The 19,448-nt window shown below is 38.3% G+C and overlaps 1 protein-coding gene across 1 annotated transcript in view; it reads right to left on the bottom strand.

Moving 5' to 3' along the window:
* GRID2 (glutamate ionotropic receptor delta type subunit 2) overlaps window positions 1-19,448 on the bottom strand; it is a 743,546-nt gene that overhangs the window by 119,965 nt on the left and 604,133 nt on the right. The window contains exon 11 of the mRNA XM_064449954.1: window positions 11,911-12,223. Within this exon, the coding sequence (XP_064306024.1) occupies window positions 11,911-12,223 (313 nt within the window). The remainder of the gene's footprint in view (window positions 1-11,910; window positions 12,224-19,448) is intronic.

Genomic DNA, 19,448 nt, shown 5'->3' with positions numbered 1-19,448 from the left:
ACAACATCCCTTTAGGTAAATGGGAGTTGTACCTATAAAAGTTAGCTTTAACTCTGCCTTAATCCTCAGGTACTGAATACAGGCTTTCAATAATGTTCGCCATTTCCATTTTGAGAACAAATGGGTCAGAGTCTCTTTTAAATCACTCCTAAGCTGTGGCCAGACCATGCAGGATTCAGCCTCAGAATAATCTAGATAGAACTGTGCTTTATCTGCTACTACTTTTTAAAGCTGCTGCTTTTTTATAGCTGTAAAACCATTCCATAAAACAAACCCCTATTCATCCTAAACATAATGATCAGGTTTGCAGAGAAGAAAGCAGAGAATGAAAACAGAGAGAATTTCTTTCACAGGAGAAGCAATAGCAAGTCAAAACCAAAATCTAATGGACTTTGTTTAAGGCTACATTAAACAGAAATTCAAGCCTCTGATTAAAAATTAGAACAGTACAATGATGAACATTTTTACTTCCTTTTTCTCCTCAGGGTTTTTTAGGTAAAGCTCAAACATTTAAATATATACTGAAAGTATGAAAAAGGGTCTAATAATTGCATTCCAGAAGAAAGGGATCTAATGTGATAATGGAAAGTCTAACCTCTTTCCAGCTGAGCTGAGATTCCAATTTTCTGCATCACTAGCAATGATAATGTTACACAAACAGTGTTCAATCATTAAATTAATTCCCATTAAATCAATGTCCTTAAAGGCCAAACAGTCCTTTAATAATTACCTGATTAAAACGGTGTTAGCAGAACATATTAGTTATAGTATATTTATAATTCCCTTCCCAACAATAAGTCATTTCTTTCCACCCATCTGGCTGAAACGGTGACAATGAGGCAAAAGTTGGGAAGGGAAGCACGTCATATCACCACGTAGCAAATGGCTGTGGTCTAGCTTCTCCTGGTATTGCTGATATTTCAAGAATATACATTAATCAGATTTGCATTTCTATTATGGAGTATTTACAGTATGAATCTTCAAGAGATATAGGAATTAATTCCTGGCTTTTAAGCCTAGACCCACAAAATAAATCATTTTTCAGATATTAGCAAATTTGCAGTAGTCAAATCCCATCTTTCTGCAGAATTAGCAAAATATGATGTTTTCAACTGAAAATCAAAGTGCATCACAGATAAAAGAAAATGTCACAAATAATAGTGTGCAGTAATTCAATGCCAATACATTGTAGTGACTTATGCAATATAATTGCACAGAGACAGGGGATGGATAGATCTACAGTGCTTCTAAAAGTTCTGGAAAATGTATCATAAAAGTATATTTCATTTTTCTCTTCTGCTGTCATTACAAAAGAAGAGTAATGACTGCAGCTAAACTTTGAAGATGTAGGTGTCTACTTGTATTTGCTGAAGTTACTCGGAGCTCTTAGATGCAGCATTACTAGACTTATGCTACACATATCCAGATGCTGAAATATCATACAAACCTTGATGTTTGAAAGTAAATCTTTTGATTGCTACAGCTATGACCAGACTGGAACTGTGAGGCTTGCTGCGCACCTCCAATGAGTAAGTTGGCCAAAATCTCTTGTATTAATGCTGCTGAAATGCCCTCTTTCATCAGAAGACTTAGCAGGGTCACAAATTTAATTTTGGGGTTACCCAATACAGTACCAGTCAATTACATAATCATAAATAATTGTGCAATAAACCTAGCAGTTTTACTAACAGCTGTTTGCTCAGAAGAAGCTCTGACTGGTTAATCTTTTATTGCCAGTTTTACAACATAGGACAATAATTTTACATGATATAATTATAAACATACACACAGGGAGGCAAACGCAGACTAGAGCTCAATGTGCATGTGTAACAAACACAAGGAGCTTCTGGAGATCCTCTTCTATAGGGCTGTGATGTGTGCTTTAAGATTGCACCAGATATCATGCCCATATAAAGGCACTATTTGCAGCCACTGGGAATGAATCAAAATGATATACGCTAGCTATTATTTTAGAGAATACTGTCACCCAATCTTAACAAATAACCTTGCACACTGGCAACTTTCTGATTAGATGTCAAGAGATGCTGAGACCCAATCTCTCTATTACTAATGGCTGGGTACAAATGCTGTAAAGCCTCAAGCAATCAACCACAATTATTATCTATGGTACATATTCATAAGGGACTAAGAAGCTAACTGTCACGTACAGGTTGCATAGTGGCGGCCTTTCCATAGGCTACTGACAGCGTTGTACACAGAACCTTCCGGGAGGGGAGAAAGAACAGTGCACAATGGACTGAAAACAGGCCATCTGTATGTACAATTAACATTAAACTGAACAACGTCATTAATGAGGTATTAAAGTGCTGCTTTAGCTAAAAGTCTGTCAGAGAGGACATTAGGAACATGAGGGAGAAAACATCCCCTTTGGCTGAAACTGAGCGACAATGAACCAAGCAAAACAAAAGACAATTGAGTGAGATCATAAGGACAAACAATAATTCCAGAAAATACTCTGTGTCTTTTGACAGGTACTTTTCTCCATAATCTTTTTTTTTTTAACCTCTAAATATCTCTGTGACTCCAGATTTTTGGGGTGAGGGGAATTTTTAAAAAAGATCACATACTGAAAGAGAGTTTTTTGCCTGAACTTTCAAAGCATTATGAAAAGCTTTATAAATCTGTTCTTGCAAGATTTCCAAGCATCCATCACTGCAGAATGGCACCTGACCACTTTAGAGGAAAGAGAATCACAGACATCTCGGATACATTAGTTCAGTTTTCATGTTACTAATTCTAGTTATCCTTTAATTTTCAGAGTGCCTTTCTGCAGTGAACTCCTAACCTTATGGAATTCAATCATCACTAATGTAGGAGCTCTAATTATGTTCCTAAATAACACATTTTAAAATTTAGACTAAAATTCCACTTCAGGTACATCTTGTAATGTTGTTATCACAGTGATCTCAAACTCGACCTAAAGTAATACTATGACAGTTCATAGTGAACAGAGCAAAGAAGAAAACCCTCATCCTTTTTTAAGTTTCACTGAGAATGACACTATAATGTCATTTATGGATGAAAATCACTAATACAAATGTTTATGTTCGAAAGTTGAATAACCTGGTTTTCACTGCAAACCAGCTATCACTCTGCATAAGATCACAACTCAGGCTTTTTTAGAAGTGAAAAGCGACTTCAAAGATGATTTTACTGGATAGTGAGGATTTTCTTCTTTGGGGATAGGTATAGAAATGAAAGAAGCTATTGTAAGAATGGAATGCATGCTTATACCTAAAAATGTTCTATTAGCAAGTATACCTAGGCATGAACAACGAGCACTCCCACTCAACAGATTTATTATCACCGTTTCTTAATGGCCTGTTTGCAGAAGATTTTCTATCTTTCCGCTTCACTGTTATCTTTATCCTAGTGTGGGAGAAGCAGACTCTTCAGTCAAAGCCACACATGTTTCTTCATCTCAGTTTTTGTCTGGTAGATGAGGTATCACACATTTTTAACCCAACACCATCTCACTAACTTCAAAAGCACTGAAAATGTAATGTCCTACTTTATGATATCTCCCTTCACTATTGACATGGAAGAATAAAAATTAAGCTGCAGGAGGTTTCTACATGAGGATGCTGCTGTAGTGAAGGCAATCCCTTTAATTTGCATACTGGGAACCTGACTAAAAAAAATATACAAATAAAAAACCCAACAGGTCTCATTTTTCAATATTTGCTGAGAGTAGACCTTCATCTCAGCAGTCAGGGAAAGCAACAGGTTGGTTAACTTAATCAAAAGATTCACTTGGTATCATTATTTGCTTCCTTTCACTATTCATTTTGGCCTACGCCTCTTATACACATTTTAATATTAGAAGAGGTCTGAGGAAAAAAAATTCAACAGATGAAGAAGGGAGACTTTCCTGTCAGCAGCTTCAAAACCTCTTCACTAGTTTGCAGGCGATTTTCCTGGCATCTACCCACCAGTTGGTTTTATGAAGAAGAGCCACATGGGTGGATACAACTACGGCACAGCTGTTGCAGAGGAGGGACTCCCCACAGACTAAAAAAGCAATGGAAAACTACCCCGGGTTCCCCTCTAAACCCATGTTCATCTGGTCTCTTGGATATCCTCCACTGAAAAAGGCTCATCAGTTTGTAGGTGAAACTGCTGTCATGCAAGCAGAGGGGCAGTATTTTTAATAAAGCTAAAACTTGTTTCTCACTTCCTCCCTACCTTAAACAGCCAAAATTGCCAACTTAAGTGTAAGCTTCTGTGCAGGAAGATCAAATAGCAGGACACGTAAGGCTTGCTCTTCAGCTTCTAAATATCTTTGCAGATAAAAATGTGGGTTACAGTTCTCCTCTTCCATGCAAGAAACAGTCAGTTCCTGGCTAAATTGTTCTTCCTTGTTTCCTCAATTAAATATATATTATATACAGGTGAACCCTGAAAAGTCAAAACTGATTACTTAATATGAATCTAACTTACCCATTCTTTATCCAAATACAGTATAAAGTCATATTAGATATCAAAACAATTAAAGAAACTCTTCTGAGTAAAATATTCACCTTAGGATTCTTTTGACAGAACACAGAAAGATGGACAGATACCACAGACATCCAATTCTACTTTCCCTTTTGCGTCTTTTGGTCTTGATCAGCATTTATACTATAGCCAGACAGACATTGCCTTCTCACAGTCAATTAATCAGCCTTGGAGCTAGTCCTAGGGGAATAAAGGCATTTTTTTGGAGCTTTCATACCGCCATTCATTTTCCACCTCCTCACAGAAGCTGTGTCAGACACAACACCTCTAAATATACTGCTTCATGTACCTGGTGCTATTACTCAAGCAAGCAGGTGCACACAACATAAAGAAATCCATTATTTTAGATGCCTCTGAGGACTGCCTGAGTCTTAACTTCAGTTTAGGGGAAAATCCAAACATATCCGTTAGCAGTTTAATGCTAGTGGCATCGCATTGCTGCGAACAGATGCCCACACTACTGAACATTTAACTTGGAGCATGGTTATTCCTTGGAAGTACAATTTCCAAAAGAGACAATCAAATAAACCTCTGAAAGTGCTATGCACATAAAGCAACATCCAATGTTTGCAAAGGTGTACTGTATACATGACAATAATTCTCAGTATATGTTGTCAGTTCCAGTGATCACTTGTCATTTCCAAACACATTTGAGACATAGGACATAATTGCCAAAATTTAGTTATTTTTTGCTGCTGTCAAGAGGGCTGGCCAAACCATTGAGACGCGGTACCACAGGGCTGCAATACCTCTTTTGGTGAGATGACTTTATGAACGTATGTATACATACTAATACGTAAGCCTAGATTTAACATAATCAAATGAGAATTTGGGGGTTTCATGTTTAAAGGTGGAACTATAACATCACAAATATATCTGCTGGTTATGTGCTAGGAAAATGTGGTGACTGGTTTGTTTCCTAGCATGTTTGGTATCTGACTTTCATTTTTGCAGCTTAGTGAGGTGCATTTTAGGCGCAGCAAGTCTGTTCCCCTTGTTAATATGTCAGGAATTGTTCCCCTTGTTAACATGACAGGAATATGTCAAGACCTGGCATTAGTTTGAAGAGCAAATAAAACTGTTAATTAATGAGACTGGCATTTAAGTTTTGCTTTATATCAGAAGACATAAAACATGTTTCTATGAAAGAAGATAAGTAATATTTCCATTTTACAACTCAGAACTGATGCAGAGTCCAAATTAGGAACTAGGTCTTAGACCTAAAACCTTTACACTGGATTTTTTTTTTTGATTTGCTACACTTAAAAAATAACTAGGTTTCATCATTAAATATCGCATGTGAAGATAGAGTTGATTTCTAACACATTTTTTTTTAAAATGCTTTTAGAACTTTCCCCTGAATATTAAATACATAGAGATTGGTGCACAGTTAATTAAGAGAAAATGTCACTAAGAAAATACATTGTTACAGTATAATGGTTTCCTGCTGATAGGGATATGCTGAGAGCGAGATAAGCAAGATGGAGTAATTTATTAAGCAACAGCACACTCCAGGCAGTGCATTTCAGGAGGATTATATCATGCTTTGGGTGGTAATGCAAGGAACAAAACTGAGAAGTCTGAGCGGCTTTAACCATCCGAGAAGTATTATAATGACTTAGAAGTGCCAAGGCTTGGAGTCTCTTTTATTGCTCTTATGAAATGTAATTTAAACAAGGCAAACAGTATGATCTGCTCATTTACTTGGCATTATGAACATAATTGGCCATTACTGACACCACTGATGACCAATCACCACCTCCAGTTATGACCAGAATTTTAAACTAACCAAAACATAAGGGGATAAAAAAAAAAAAGCCCACCAGTTCACATCATTCATTTCATAACTTTGCTAGGTTAAGGAAGAATGTTCAGGTTTCTGAAGAAAATTATATTTTCACAGGTAATACTTTAAGCACCCATTATTCTATGGTCAAACCCTATTTATAAAATGATAACAAATGTTTGTTTTATTGCAATCACTGAGAAGTGATTAAATCTTGAATGTTTCAGCCATTTTAAAGATATTCCCTGTTATAGCAAAAAAAAAAAAAATAAAAATCTGCCTGGTTCTCTTTCTTACAGACATTTCCAAGTGAAACAGAGCCTTGCATCTTTGCCTGCATAATCTAAAATCCTGCCAGCTCAGTTCAGAAATACCTCCTCTTACAGAAAAATTCAAAGTTAAATGAACAGAGTGTGATAAGAGAGAGACAAAGACTTTCTATTTAATCTTTTATATTAAATACAAAACTTCATAATTTTCTATATAACATTATTTTGTCTACATTCAGTTGAGTTCTATTAAACTAAGTAAGCTTAGCACTGTATTCTGAAGCAAAATTTGAGAGGCTGCTCTCAAAATAAAATCCTCTAGAACATTCCTCTGCAAGTTCTTGGTGAAAGTTATGCAGCATTTCACCTGTCTCAAAAAACTGATCTATTACACAAAAAGGGTTGGGAATAACTCTAAATTGTGAACATCTGTTTCTTAAATCGTTGGTTTTCTCCAGTAATGGTGAAAGCGGAGCGCTCTCTAGAGTATTCTGTAACAAGAGCCCATAAAGTAGTAGGAAGCTAATAGAAAACCTTCAGGAGATTAAACTAGGTTCTCAGCAAGTATAAATAGATATTGTGCCATTGCAGTGAGTTGATTCAGTTAATCTCGATGAAGTTTTTAGTAAAGTTTTTAGTAAAACCAATTTCCTCTCTGAGACTGTTCCTTGGTCCCTGTTCATACGGCAGGTTTCCAACATTGGCATATTTTAATGAGGGCAAAATCTGAGGGAATAGCAGTGATACCAGGCTGAAGGGGAAGAAAAATGCGGTTGTGTAGAATAGCACAAAAGTTGAGCAAAAACTATGTAATTTAGTATTATGTCACTCAGACTGGCTGAGGTAGGAAGGGACCTCTGAAGGTCATCTTGTTCAAACACCTGCCTGCCCAAGCAGGGTCACTTAGAGCAAGTTGCCTAGGACTGTGTTGGGATGGCTTTTGAATACCTCCAAGGACAGAGACTCCACAACTTCCCTGGGCAACCTGTGGCAGTGCTCTGTCAGCTGGGTGACCCCCAGAATGCACTGGTGCATGGGGTTGTTCCTCCTGAGGGGTAGGACTTTACAATTCTCTTTGTTAAATGTATAATAATAGAGGCCTGGGAAGGAGCCACGTCAATGGGGAAGAGCAGGAGCAGCAGAATCAGTGGGGTCACAAGTGATACCCAAGAAGAAAGCTACAGCAGCGGTGACCACCAGCTGCAGTGTTAAGGTAGGCAGAGAGTAAAACCTGTGAGGAGTGGATTGAGAAGCCACAGGGAAATAAGGAGGGAGGGAGAGAGAGAGAGAGGAAACCCACTGAAAAGGAATCATTAACATTTGCTGTTCAACTGGCAAAAGCTGATTTTGAAAAGAAGCAAAATACAGAGCTTTTGACACTTAGTTTTCTAAGATAAGCAAATGGAAAAGAACAAATTCAGAAGCCATGACACTAGATTTCAACATAACTGTAATCCTTCACACTCTGAATCTATGAAACTGCATAAATAAACAACTCAGAGATAATAGATGTGTGTTACAGAATCTTATGCTTGGATGAGTAGTTCAGAGTCAGAAATGTTTTTTTTTTTTAATATAATCCACAGCACTGCACAGCCAAGATCACTGAAAAGTCTCTGTCTTCTTAGTGTCACAGTATATTGCAGATTCAGTGGGTATATTGGGTAGTAAGACAAAGCATTTCAATGCACTGGTCATCATTTTTTGTTTAAATTAAGGACTTGAGTACAGAATAAAAAAAAACCCACTTCACAGTTCACACATTTTTATATTAAATGAACCTCCCCGGTTACATTGCAGTTCTAACCTAAAATTGTCTCTTCTAATAAAAAAATCACTTGTAGGTTAAAATTTAAAAAACATATATAAATACATACACACTGATCTCTGTAATGAATTAACATAAAATTAGAAGGGCAACTGAGAGAAAATATAACTCTATATCATGAGTTTCAAAATGATACCTGGGCTGGTCACTCCTACATGGGGAAAAAGAGATATTGAAAGCCAAGTTCAAGACCCAAGTGTAAATGATAAAAGAAACAGTGACATTAAGTTTCAGTCTACCTTTAAGGAAACAACTAAAAATACTTATATTTCACTACTGAGTATGGGAGTAGTCATAGACCTTCCTTAAAAATTATTAGACTGGTCTGTGCTGACTCTAGTCCACAGGTGATGACACAGTATTTTTCTCTGATGTTTCAAAAATTGCAAAAGGTTAAAACTTATTAATAGAATTTGATCAGAACATCAGAGTCAAGGCCGAAAGGAAATACAACATGACAGAGCGGACTGAAGCTACCTGTTAAATCTGCAGAGTGTTTAACTATTTCAGAAGAAACAAGCAAAAGAAGTCCTTTCTGTTTCAATCAAAATAGGTTATGAGTTTCCTTAAAAAGTGACTTGTATTTTTGCACCAAAGACCTCTTTATCGTCAGAGCCATGGCAGGTCTAGAGCCAGCCTGTGTGCTTGCAAATTTTACCCCTAGCTAGAGGAAAGAAAGAGAAGGCGATGCCAGAACACGCTTGCTAGCCCCAAAGAATCCAGCACTATCAAAGCACTATAAATCCTTGGTTCATGCTGCTTTGTTTCTCTCAGTGCAGGATATAAAAGTATCTTTGGCTGTATGTTTTGATAACAGAAATGAGTACCTTGTCATGTTTTAAATAAGCAGCTGAAAGACTTCTTAAGTGAACGTGACAGTATTTGAAATGCCCCATGCTGCCACACTTAAGGTATGCCAATCACAATTAATAGCAACAGATTTGCTATTCCAAAACAAATAAAACCTGCAGAGTTCTTCTACAGAATGAAGGGCTGATGAGTGAAAACAGAAGAAAAATTACCACAATAGCCAGTTAGCCTGTCAATGGAAATTACTTTCATTTGTCTGTGTTCAGAAGGGTTAGTAAACAATAATGCTTCAGCTAATATAGTTTTTGTTATATTCAAATAGAATGTGAAATGCAGGCTGACATTATAAATGGCTCTCTTACTCTTTTGCACTGGATTTCTGACGTCTTCTGAGTCTTTATGTTTAAATAAATTCATAAGTTTCATGTATTTTGGTATCAACCCTATTAAATTTTTGTCATTTTTCCTTCTAGCAAATTAAGGACTGTCCTCTTGTTGTTCTAAGGAGAGAATCTATAGCTTCCCCCCACTCAGTAGGAACCAAATTAACATTTTATATTATTCTAGTGGATTCTAAAGAGTTGTGCTGAAAATCCACTTGGTAGGGTGGTAAGATGCCTCTCTATGTAAATAAATACCTCTCACCTTCCAAATTCTGGATTTTCTTTTTCTGAAGTCCCACAACAGTTTTGGTGCTCCAAGCTGCCGTGTCCCACCAGCAGGTTTTACTAATCCTGAGTTGCACCTCATGACCCTCTTACCATGAAGAGTAGATGCAGACAGATCTCCTTGAGCAAATCCTTTTTCTTTGCTTTTTCCTGTACTTTCTGGTTTTTTTGTCATCTGGTCCCACTTCTTTTCATCTAACGCTTCCTCAACTTCATGCTTAATCCAAGGTTACCCTCTAAGCCCTCCTCAAGCACTCATTTTCACTCACTGGTCAGAAAAACCTTTTCTTTGTAGGCTGAGTGTCTATTGAAGGTCTCACTTGTGGGCTACTACTCCAGACCTGTGACTTAGGAAACTTTGGGACACTGGGCAACAGGCTCACTTGGACAGACATAAGGCAAACAATTCCGATAATAATTCATGAGACTGAAGTGTGTGATCAAACTAGCTTTCCTCCTTTAAACCTTTGCTGGGCAAAGCTTTTCAGGACTAATGATGTTGGGAGTACAGCAGGGGTGCTAAGGCTAATACCAACCAATAAACCTATGTAAAATTACTCGCATTTATGCAGTAAAGAAACAAATTCACAAGTTTTCACCTAACAAGCAGACAGATGTAATGAGTATAGTTCTGTAACGGACCAGCTGCTCTTTCACAGTTGGATGACCTAAACAGTTACACTCAGAATATTTTGGACAGAAAGAAAACTTTATAAACCCACCCAAATACATTAAAAAAGTTTTTGTAGCTCTCAGCTGGCTCTGAAGTCTTTGGTTTCCTTTGTAAAAAATCTACAACAAACGTGAAGCAATCTCTTCAGCTTTCCTCAGCTGGCTATCACTGCTCAATGCAAATAATTTTAAAGGTATCATCTCTATGTTGATGTGTTTAAAAACATACCTGTTGTGGAAATTCTCAACTTCAACTTTTCTTCCTTTTTTTGGATGGTGGTGTTAATTTAGCTTTTTTCTGTTCTAGGAGTTTCATACTTGATTTCATGCATACCTTTAACTCTTGTGGATGTCGTCTGATTGTTTCTAACAGGGAATAATGCAATTTCTAAATTACATGTTGTGAGGGTTATGTAAATAGGATGCTTTTACCTACAGTGCTCCATCGAAATTCATATAAAAATAAAAAAAAAAAACTATCTGGGAGTTTTGAGGCTGCAGTGGCCATGGCTCTTTGTAGAGCAGATGCTCTGTGCAATTACAAATAGGTGTACCTGCAGTGCCAGTAGTGACTGATGAACAATTACATGGATATGCCAGAAGGTATTAACTCTGTTTTGTTGTCAAGTGTTATTTTCAAAATCTTTTTTGTTCTCACATGAAACTGTGTTTTCTTATTCCACGTTGCATTACAACCCTGATTTGTAGACCAGGATTTTAAGTAGCATATACCAAGCCAAGGTCTGTAGTCCCTGATGTCTTTAGGATGCATGGATAAAGCTCTGCTGGAAGAAGTAGATTCTGAAGGACTTGTGAATATGAACAGGATTGGGGAATAGCCTGGGCTACACCAGATGCTAGTGGGGGTTGAGAAAGCATCCAGGAAGGCCAGAGAAGGCTGAGTCTAAACATTACATAGGAAAATTGAGATAAATCAGAAGAGGGAGGAAAGAATATCAGATACAATAAGACCATTTAGCACTAGTGATTAGTCTAAACTTATTTCAAAAGCCAAATCCCAATATTTTCTGTATCACTGTGTAAGAACATAGCACTCACATTAACCATGAATACTTCTCCAGCAGATGATAAGTACTTTTCCCCCCCCCGGAACAAAAAATAATCTTTCTCTAATTAGACAACTAGAAATTAAAACAAGCTAGCACGTAGTGCTCTGAACTACTCACAGTTCCCACACCGGGCAGCCAAAGGTCTTAGAAACTTTATAGCACAAGGCTTTCCAGTGCTCCCTGTCCCTCAGGGACTGTGGGAGGGATGCAGAGAAGAGGAAAGTTTCTGTGGCAATGGGGAGGATATATAGGTTTTCTCTTGGAGGCAGAGTCTCCCTCTGTCTCTTACCTTGTTGCACAAAGGAGCCATACACAAACCACATAGAGTTGTAGAGGGTTGTGGAAGTCATGGATCCCATCTGAAGGCGTGGGGGGTTGAGCCAGTTCAAGAGGTAGACCAGTAGCCCTACTAACAGCACAGTCCCAGCTATGCATGCCCACAAGGAGAGGTCAAATGGTGCCAAGCAGGCAAACATGTCCACTGTCTTCTCTGCCTTTCGAAGCAGCACACCCACTGAGTAGTCCATGTAGCGCGTTGTGAAGTCCACCACATTCTCCCTGTCAGGGGTGATGGTTAGGGCAGAGATCCCTATATCAGCTCTCTGAGGAAAGAGGGAGAGAGAACAGTATGCATAAGTAGGAGCTACAGAAAAGATCTTTGTTCCTTTGTGATTTATAGCAGCTAAACTTATGGAGAAGCAGATGCCAAGGCCAGTGTCTTAAGCATCATATATGTGAACACAGAAGTGTGACTAAGGCTTGAAGAGAATAGCTGTACCATGTGTCCTAGTTTCTATAGGCAAACCTCATGTGGAAGACCCAGGCACATTAGCTCTCCACATTGTTACTTTACAAGGAATCAAAATACTTCAAATACAGATAATAGCTGGAGGAAATCTGCTTCTGGTCATTTTTCCCAGCCTGGTTTACTGAAGCCATCATTATCATTGTGGCAAAAAACAGACCTTGTGTACAGCATTTCCAGTCAGAGGAAATCAGTTGCCTGACAGAGCCACATGATATCCAACATTTTGATGACACAATGGTCATGACAAAGGGCCCCTGCATGATAAAGGGTATCTCATATATCCTGGGATTTTGAGGGTGCTTGAAATTCTGAAAAACATCAATTTTGGCTGCAGAGTCTGAAGTGCAGAAGAGCACATATACCATGCAGTTCCTTTACTATTTATTCGTCTATATCTTCCTGCTAAGCAATTTCTCTCTATGCCAACCCGTCCTGCAGCTGCTTTGGACTTGCTTTGTGTCATTTAAATTTTTTGTATTTTAAAGAACCCATTTCAAATGAGAAGAGGATGAATAACTTCCTTGATCTAATAGTTGTATTTCACAGCATGCCTGGGTATTAGGTCTCCAGAGACATCAGGCACAACTACAGCAGGCGCTATTTTACTTTTCACACGGGCAATTAGAACTGCAGTGAAAAAAAGAAAGGGTATTTAAAGCAGACACATTAACACAATTTTAAAAAGCCTAAATACTGAATAAAAAGACTATAAATTGTAGTTATTTTAATATGAAAAAGAGTACTTAAAATACTTTAAGCTGCTACTGGTTTGATTTAATCCACTTCTGTTCTGCCTAAAGCAGTGTGTGGCCCTTTGGAAAGGAGTGAGGGGAGCACAAAGGCTTGAAAATCTCAGTACTGTGTCAAATTTTATTAACTCTCTTGAATTTCTTTCTTCTTGCCCAAAGAAAGCAGAGGTTACTAGCTCCTTAGAAATGTGATGTGAAATATTAAGTGGGAAGGTATGGCAGCTGAAACTGATTAGAATCAAATTGGCAAATCATCTGGGCTGTCTTAATACTATCTGCAAAACACTCTGCAGCCCATGGTACAACCATACTTTTAATCACAGTGCACTTAAGAATTCGTTTTAAATGATGTTACTTTAACTTTATATTAATTGTTCACTGGCTTGAGAAAGTGGCAGAAGATAGCTGGAGGCTAACGATTTGGACAAAAAGTGTTTGAAAATATTGATTTGATAAAAGCCATGAATTAGAGCTTTAGCTTTAATTTGTGGTTAGATTCTCTAGTGTCTTAAGGGAAGCTGTGTTGATGTGCACAGCTGTAAGCACAGCTTCATGAATTCACTTCATGTCCCTTCCTGACAATTTTATGTGAGTGATGATTTAAGTGCCCTTTGCCCATGGGCAGCAGCAAACTCAGTCAGTAATATAAGTGAAAATTTCATCAGAGTTGAACATAGAAACATTCAGATCATCTGAATCTCTGTCTTCTGATCATAAAACTTCTGGTCAACAAGTGACTCAATTGATTCACAGTATCTGCCAACGGTTAAGTCCTACTTCCAGTGAGCAAGCTGCAAAGCTGCCATCATTCAAACTGTTTTCCACAATTGTCAATATAAATGTATTTTTAAAATAATTTACAAATATAAAAGTCCGATGCTTTATACCAATAGCTGCCAAACAGGAAATTAAAAAATGTTTTGGTTTTTTTTCCCTGAATGTATATCAAAAAGTGAAATAGGAATTCAGGGTTAAAGGAGGACACATTGAAACAAAAAGTCCTAGACTCAGCCCCTGCTGTTCAACTTTAGCTGCATTATTAATTAGCAGCATGTTACTAAAATACTTCACTACCACACGAGATTATTGTGAGGTGCTAATTCAAGTTGTATTTGTAAGATGTTTAAAGATTCTCCACAGAAAACCAATATATGTAAGTAAAGATACTTTTACCAAATAATAGATTACTGTAGGACTGAATGACTCATAGAATTATTTTCTGCTTTTTCCCTTTTTTTTTTAAAGAGAAACGTATTTCTCCATGACATACATTGAAGGACATTGCATGAAAAAGTGCAGTCTGTGGTATTTGTGGAAATGCTGCTTCTTTTTTACGTCTCTGGAGAGCAGTCTCTCCAAATTCCCCAACATTATAGTTCCACTCTGGTTATAAGCCAGCTGCAACAGAGGAACAATGTTGTCCTAGTGGAAATGTTGCATTTCATACTGCAGCAGCGATCGTGATATGATTATATGCCTTGCTATTAAATAGTGGTAACAAAGTAAAAACAGAAGGGAGATAGATTAGTCCTCCCAGTACCTGTGTTTAGCTGTTTAAAAAATATAAAGGTTATACTGAAATATGACAACTCATATTCTTAACTTAATAAATTGAATCATAAACACCAATTTACCAGAAAACTCTATGTTTAGCACAAAATCCAGCTTAGACTTAATAATTGATCTACTGACGGTGAGCATTCTTAATTACATATAGATTCTGTCAACTTCTATCAAAATTGGAAGATGAAAGAAATTAAATGCTTGTCATTAACATGTCAGATTGGATCAGAGAAGACATCAGTTTGAAGTAGTCAAGGTTCACTTTAGTGCTTCTGAGATAGAAAGGCAAATGCATGCGATTATGTCAATATTTAGATGTAAAGCTGCCAGTCTGAATTATAAACTTGTAAAACTCTCCACTCAGTAAGTTTTCTCGGTGCCAAAATCAGCCATCAGCATCTTAGATGTCTGTTTAACACATTTCTGATGAATGAAACTGTGACGCCTGAAACTGACTGGCTGAAATAAGCAGCAGAGGGCATTATTTTTCTTTACGTGACCTGCTTAGGAATTTATAGTCATTAACAGCAGTTCTCCTCAGGTCTTTGTTGAGCAACATTATCAGAATCAGAATATCCAAAATAAATAACCAAATGGGTCTGTTCACGTTGTTACTGGTGTCACAGAACCAGCTCGCTCATCAGCAAAGCCTAGAAATCCCTGAAATGCTTCTATGCTATTGCTTAGGCAAGCACACCTCATACACATAGAAAGCAATCTTATGATAATTCCTGTGGTTCATGATCAAGAACAGGGAAAATAAATGAATCTACTTTAAATTGCTCCTGTGAGGCCTTTCGTTTTATCCATTTTCAATGTTAAATCAAGCTTCAATGAATGCTTGAAGCAATAAACCACAGTCCCACATGTTACAGAGTTATTAATATGGACAGGCGAAAATTAATCACAGAGACATTTCTGCTCAAGTTAACACACACAGATCCAAATAATTCTCCTTTACTCAACTATTATTTTTTCTTCTCACTTTTTCCTCCCTGTAGGCTTTTTTCCTTCCTATGCTACTCTCCTTAGGAAGATGTATTCAAAAAAGAGCCTTATAACAAGCTTCTACTTGGCTTGCAGTTTCTCTTAGAAATGTTTAGGCGTGTATTTTGTTTTCCTTTTCTGATGGCCTAAGTGGAACCAGGCAGTTGGAGAAAGGCCAAGCAGGAACTGCTGTGACTTATTTTGTGCTTTGTTTTGGGGTTATGCTTTGTTTTGGGGGGCTTAGCAGTTGCATCTAACTCTTCCCTATATCATGGAGTGGGGGGGTTAGTGTTAGCTTCTGTTGTAGGGTGCGGGTGGTTGTTGAGTTTGGGGGCTTCTTTTGTGGCTTTAGTGCTGCTTCTGGTTTATTTGGGTGGTATGCTGGTGGTTTTTGTATATTCTGTGTCTTTGGCTGCTGATCCATTTCCTGAGGCTTGAGGGGATTGGCAGGTTTTAGGCTATGGTAGTGGACTGACTTTGGTGGTTGTAGTTGGGGTTGTTGTTCTTAGTTTTGTTGGCGGTTGGAAGTTGGGAGTAGTTACTGTTGATAGTGGGGGATATTTTTAGTTCGGTTAGCTTTTGGTGGGGTGGCAATGTTCTATTCATATGGGGTGGGGGTGTTTGTGGTAGTTGGGTGAGGTTTGTTGCTTGCTTTATTTGTTGTGTTGGAGCTTGTGCGGGGGCTGTCGCGGGGGGCAATTTGAGTGGTTTAGCGGGGTGTCAGAGAATAGTTTAATATAGAATGCCAGCTTTGGGAGTTGGAGGTGAAGGTTTGAATCCTTTTTCTCTGAGGGTTGGTTTGAACTCTAAGAAGAGGTGCAGTCTTCATTCTTTGGTTTACAAGACCAATATTTTTATTAAACTATTAGAGTATTTTTAGTAGCTAAGTATTTTATTTTCTAAGGCTCCAGCAAGAGGGAAGAGAACTAGTAGGATGGTGAAGTAGGCTATAGAAGCTAGTCGGCCGATGATGATGAATGGGTGTTCTACTGGTTGGCTGCCGACTCATGTTAGGATGAATAGGTTGGTCACCAGGGCTCAGAATAAGAGTTGAGAGAGTCAGTGGAATGTTATTGAGCATTGTTTGGACTTGTGAAGGAAGGGAGTTAGGAAGAGAATTAGTACGGAAGCAGCTAGGGCTAGCACTCCTCCTAGGTTATTGGGGATGGCCTAAGTGGAACCAGGCAGTTTTCCCTATGCTATTTGCTTCCTGATGTCTCCTTATTGGAAAAAAAAACCCACCTAGCAATCAAGGTAGCATGGTGAAATGTGGAAAATAATGGTTGATGGGTGTAAATATCACCGGGAAGTCCAGACCCATGCTGGAAAGCCTACTGTCCTCTCGCAGAAGTGGCATCAGCCACTTCTCTTGTCTCTCACACAGGCTTATCCTTCTGGTGATGTGGGCTTGAGGGCAACTGAAGGAAGCACTGCAAAAAGACACAGATAACTAACAGCAAGGGAAAAATTTGCAGTAAAGTGCAGCTCCCCTGAGACTGTTTTAACCTCTCCACAGAAAGCTGCTGCTCTCTGAACTAATCATATTTGTGAGCTGAAGCTCTGAGGGACACACTGAAAGCCCCAGTCATTCAACAGGAGAGGGGTAAGAGCACTATGTGCCTCTCTCAAAGAGCATTTATCCTCTGTAGACCTTCTGGTTCAGGCACTCAGCAAACAGAAAGCTTTCCTAGCATGGTTACATTCAGTCTATTTTGACAGGAGAAGGAGTATGGAGCAAGGTTGTACCTTATGTATGTTCTTGACAATCAGTTTCCAAATTCAAATTGAAGACCAGCTGCTTTGATCTGCTGATTCCAGCTCCTATTTTAGCAGCCAACAGGGACCTTGTCTTCAGAGCTGGAGCAGAGTGAACCTGGCATAATCTCATGTCTGCAGGGCCAGCTGTGGACCTAGGGCATGTACTTGCCACCGCAGGGCTTCTGCCCTGCACTGCAGCCCAGTCAGAGCTGCTGCAACCAGGAGCAGCCTGGGACTCTCTCACTGATACTGGGACCTGAATCAGAGCCTGCTGCATGCTGAATCAGGTTAATGCAAACAGCATATGTTGGTCTTGAACACAGAAATTATGTGCTTGCTACAGCAAATGCCATTTCATATGGCACATCTGTAGTGGCCACAGACATCCTTCTCAGTAAGATGCACTCAAAAAAGCAATGGCAGCTATTTTCCATTACCCTTGGGTGGGACTTGTCTTTTGCAGAAATACATTGTTCCCAACTCCATTCTGGCTCAGGCACTAACAGGCAAAGAGCACTCCCTCTGTTTCTGGATTTCCTCCACATGTTGGGCAGCTATCATATAAGACTTGGTTGGGAAAACAAGGCAACACTCTGTTTTAAACAGGTTAGACCTTTAATTTAAAACTATTCTCTGCTCCTTTGCTTCCCCTTACGAAGTTGCCAAGCAGCTAGATATTCGAGTTCTGGGAGCAGAACTCCATTCACTGTAAATAAGAAAGCAGCCTTTCAAGAGCAGCTTGCACTTGGTAAGGGGTAGATACACACTGGCTACTCGCCCAGAGGTTCTCTGCTGCCTTAAGAGGGACAGAGAATGGGAGAGAAGGACATATTGAACATTTACTGTCAGTTATATAAGGGGTAAGGTAGATAAAAAATTATACACTGCCATACTATTGGGAAAACATGTTTTTTTTAATTCCAAATGCAGTTTCATTAACTCTTCGTACTTTCTAATTTTACAGAAAGATTTCATAACCATTAAGACCCATTTACAGAAAAATTGTAGCAGACCGATAAATCTGTTCCACTCAAGACATCTATTTACAGACCTAGGTGGTTACCACCTTAAGGGAGTTATTACAGTCATATGAGTCCCTGCCTACTAAGGGGACAAGAATGCCATACATATTTTTCAGTGAACCATTTGATTTCAGTTATTATGAGTTCTGCCTTAGGAATCATTAATTTCGAATAAATAAGAAATGTTCAAAGCCCAGTTCCATCTCCAGAGCCACCTAGGACTAAGACCCCTCCAGCCTGTGTTATGCAGTGGTCTGCTGAGTCCTTTGCCGAGTACTGCAGAGAGTAGGATACAGTATAACATCAGATTACTTTCCAGCATTTTGCTAACTTTTAGCTGAAGTATTTAATGATTAGGTCTTGTATCTAACTGCATTTCTCCCTATTCTTTGCTGCAATTATCAACTAAGCTCCACCTGCAGATTTGGAAAAGCACTTCCATAAACCACCAGTAAGTTATTTACATGAATATCTACTGCAGTTATTTAAGAAAAACCAACAAATGTAGGTCTCTATAGCTGTAAAAGCTGCCTCTACAGTTTAAATAAGAGCAAATAAAATATATAAGTTCATGGCACAAAGAAGACACCAGCAGAATAGAGTCTGCATAGCCCCGTCTTTCTCAAGGGGGGAAACTGCAAACAGACGAGTTGTGAAGAGGGGGAAAAAAAGAGAAAAATATGGCACATTTATTTGGTTTAATTTATTTATGATACAATATTGAACATTTAATGTAAAATTAAGTAGACTAAGTGGTTTATTAATTGCAGAATAGAGAACATACTACTTTTGATTCATACATCTACATAATGTGAGTTATATATCAATAAAACATTTTCTGTTGATTATATACTTCATGTATTCATCACACCAACATTTTTCTAAGTGTTATACATTATTTATGCAATGTATCGCTAATTACTGCAACACCAATTTTTCC

This window comes from Phalacrocorax carbo, chromosome 4, assembly GCF_963921805.1.
Source record: "Phalacrocorax carbo chromosome 4, bPhaCar2.1, whole genome shotgun sequence".
NCBI classification, from domain to species: domain Eukaryota; kingdom Metazoa; phylum Chordata; class Aves; order Suliformes; family Phalacrocoracidae; genus Phalacrocorax; species Phalacrocorax carbo.
This window is presented reverse-complemented; position numbering and strand designations above follow the sequence as displayed.